This window comes from Meleagris gallopavo, chromosome 30 (assembly GCF_000146605.3).
Source record: "Meleagris gallopavo isolate NT-WF06-2002-E0010 breed Aviagen turkey brand Nicholas breeding stock chromosome 30, Turkey_5.1, whole genome shotgun sequence".
In the NCBI taxonomy this organism is placed as follows: domain Eukaryota; kingdom Metazoa; phylum Chordata; class Aves; order Galliformes; family Phasianidae; genus Meleagris; species Meleagris gallopavo.
This window is the reverse complement of record NC_015040.2, coordinates 3,632,968-3,636,021: the sequence shown is the minus strand read 5'-3', so window position 1 is coordinate 3,636,021 and position 3,054 is coordinate 3,632,968. Positions and strand designations below refer to the sequence as shown.

Genomic DNA, 3,054 nt, shown 5'->3' with positions numbered 1-3,054 from the left:
ATAGAGACCCATAGAGACCCCATAGAGACCCATAGAGACCCCATAGAGCCCCATAGAGACGCATAGAGACCCCATAGAGCCCCATAGAGACGCCGTAGAGACCCATAGAGCCCCATAGAGACCCATAGAGCCCCATAGAGACTCATAGAGTCCCATAGAGACCCATAGAGACCCCGTAGAGACCCATAGAACACCATAGAGACCCCATAGAGACCCATAGAGACCCCATACAGACCCCATAGAGACCCATAGAGACCCATAGTGACCCCATAGAGACCCATAGAGACCCCATAGAGACCCATAGAACACCATAGAGACCCATAGAGACCCATAGAGACACCATACAGACCCATAGAACACCATAGAGACACCATAGAGACCCATAGAGACACCATAGAGACCCATAGAGACACCATCGAGACCCATAGAGACCCATAGAGACACCATAGAGACCCATAGAGACACCATCGAGACCCATAGAACACCATAGAGACCCCATAGAGACCCCATAGAGACCCAAAGGAAGCCAGGTCAACCCATGGGCCCCATAGTGACCCACAGAACCCCTCCATTGTTTCCCCCCCGTAGGAGGAGATGGACCTGAAGGTGCTGCAGTTCAAGAACAAGAAGCTGGCAGAGCGTTTGGAGCAGCGTCAGGCTGTGGAGGATGAGCTGAGGGAGAGGATTGAGAAGCTGGAGAAGCGTCAGGCCACGGATGATGCCACCCTACTGCTGGTCAACAGATACTGGGGGCAGGTGGGGGCCCGAAATCCTGACCTTCTGAGCCCGAAAATCCCAAACCATGGCCCAAAATGCCAATGTTTTGCAACCAAAATCCAGTAGCGCGGTCTAAAACCCAGCGTTACGGCCCCAAATCCCAACGTTCTGCCCTAAAATTCAGTATCGTGGCCCCAAATCCCAATATTCTGCCCCAAAATGCAGTATTATGGTCTAAAAACCAACGTTATGGCCCGAAATCCCAACGTTCTGCCCCAGAATCCAGTTTTATGTCCCCAAATCCCAACGTTCTGCCCCAAAATCCAGTATTATGGCCCAAAATCCCAACGTTCTGCCCCAAAATTCAGTATCGTGGCCCCAAATCCCAACGTTCTGCCCCAAAATCCAGTATCATGGCCCAAAATCCCAACGTTCTGCCCCAAAATTCAGTATTGTGGCCCCAAATCCCAACGTTCTGCCCCCCAAATGCAGTATTATGGTCTAAAAAACAATGTTATGGCCCCAAATCCCAACGTTCTGCCCCAAAATTCAGTATTATGGCCCGAAATCCCAACGTTCTGCCCCAAAATCCAGTATCGTGGCCCCAAATCCCAACGTTCTGCCCCCAAATGCAGTATTATGGTCTAAAAACCAACGTTATGGCCCGAAATCCCAACGTTCTGCCCCAAAATCCAGTATCGTGGCCCCAAATCCCAACGTTCTGCCCCAAAATTCAGTATTATGGCCCCAAATCCCAACGTTCTGCCCCAAAATCCAGTATTATGGCCCGAAATCCCAACGTTCTGCCCCAAAATCCAGTATTATGGCCCGAAATCCCAATATTCTGCCCCAAAATCCAGTATTATGGCCCCAAATCCCAACGTTCTGCCCCCCAAATGCAGTATTATGGTCTAAAAACCAATGTTATGGCCCGAAATCCCAACGTTCTGCCCCAAAATTCAGTATTATGGCCCCAAATCCCAATGTTTTGCAACCAAAATGCAGTATTATGGTCTAAAAACCAACATTATGGCCCAAAATCCCAACGTTCTGCCCCAAAATTCAGTATCGTGGCCCCAAATCCCAACGTTCTGCCCCAAAATTGAGTATCGTGGCCCGAAATCCCAACGTTTTGCCCCAAAATTCAGTATCGTGGCCCGAAATCCCAACGTTCTGCCCCAAAATCCAGTATTCTGGCCCAAAATCCCAACATTCTGCCCCAAAATCCAGTATTATGGCCCGAAATCCCAACGTTCTGCCCCAAAATGCAGTATTATGGTCTAAAAACCAATGTTATGGCCCGAAATCCCAACGTTCTGCCCCAAAATTCAGTATTATGGCCCGAAATCCCAACGTTCTGCCCCAAAATTCAGTATCGTAGCCCGAAATCCCAACGTTCCGCCCCAAAATCCAGTATTATGGCCCCAAATCCCAACATTCTGCCCCAAAATCCAGTATTATGGCCCGAAATCCCACGTTCTGCCCCAAAATGCAGTATTATGGTCTAAAAACCAACATTATGGCCCGAAATCCCAACGTTCTGCCCCAAAATCCAGTATCGTGGCCCCAAAATCCCACGTTCTGCCCCAAAATGCAGTATTATGGTCTAAAAACCAATATTATGGCCCGAAATCCCAACGTTCTGCCCCAAAATTCAGTATCGTGGCCCCAAATCCCAACGTTCTGCCCCAAAATTCAGTATTATGGCCCCAAATCCCAACGTTCTGCCCCCAAAATGCAGTATTATGGTCTAAAAACCAACATTATGGCCCCAAATCCCAACGTTCTGCCCCAGAATCCAGTTTTATGTCCCCAAATCCCAATGTTCTGCCCCAAAATTCAGTATTATGGCCCGAAATCCCAACGTTCTGCCCCCAAAATTCAGTATTATGGTCTAAAAACCAACATTATGGCCCGAAATCCCAACGTTCTGCCCCAAAATTCAGTTTTATGTCCCCAAATCCCAATGTTCTGCCCCAAAATTCAGTATTATGGCCCGAAATCCCAACGTTCTGCCCCAAAATTCAGTATTATGGCCCCAAATCCCAACGTTCTGACCCAAAATTCAGTATCATGGCCCAAAATCCCAACGTTCTGCCCCAAAATCCAGTATCATGGCCCCAAATCCCAATATTCTGCCCCAAAATCCAGTATTATGGCCCCAAATCCCAACGTTTTGCCCCCAACATCCAATTTCGTGGCCTAAAAATCAATATTATGGCCCGAAATCCCAACGTTCTGCCCCAAAATCCTGTATCGTGGCCCCAAATCCCAACGTTCTGCCCCCAAAATGCAGTATTATGGTCTAAAAACCAACATTATGGCCCGAAATCCCAA

The 3,054-nt window shown here is 48.3% G+C and overlaps 1 protein-coding gene across 1 annotated transcript in view; it reads left to right on the top strand.

Moving 5' to 3' along the window:
• IFI30 (IFI30 lysosomal thiol reductase) overlaps positions 1-843 on the top strand; it is a 3,326-nt gene extending 2,483 nt beyond the window's left edge. The window contains 1 exon segment of the mRNA XM_010725107.2: positions 589-843. Coding sequence (XP_010723409.2) covers positions 589-843 — 255 coding nt within the window.
• Positions 844-3,054: the final 2,211 nt, after the last annotated feature.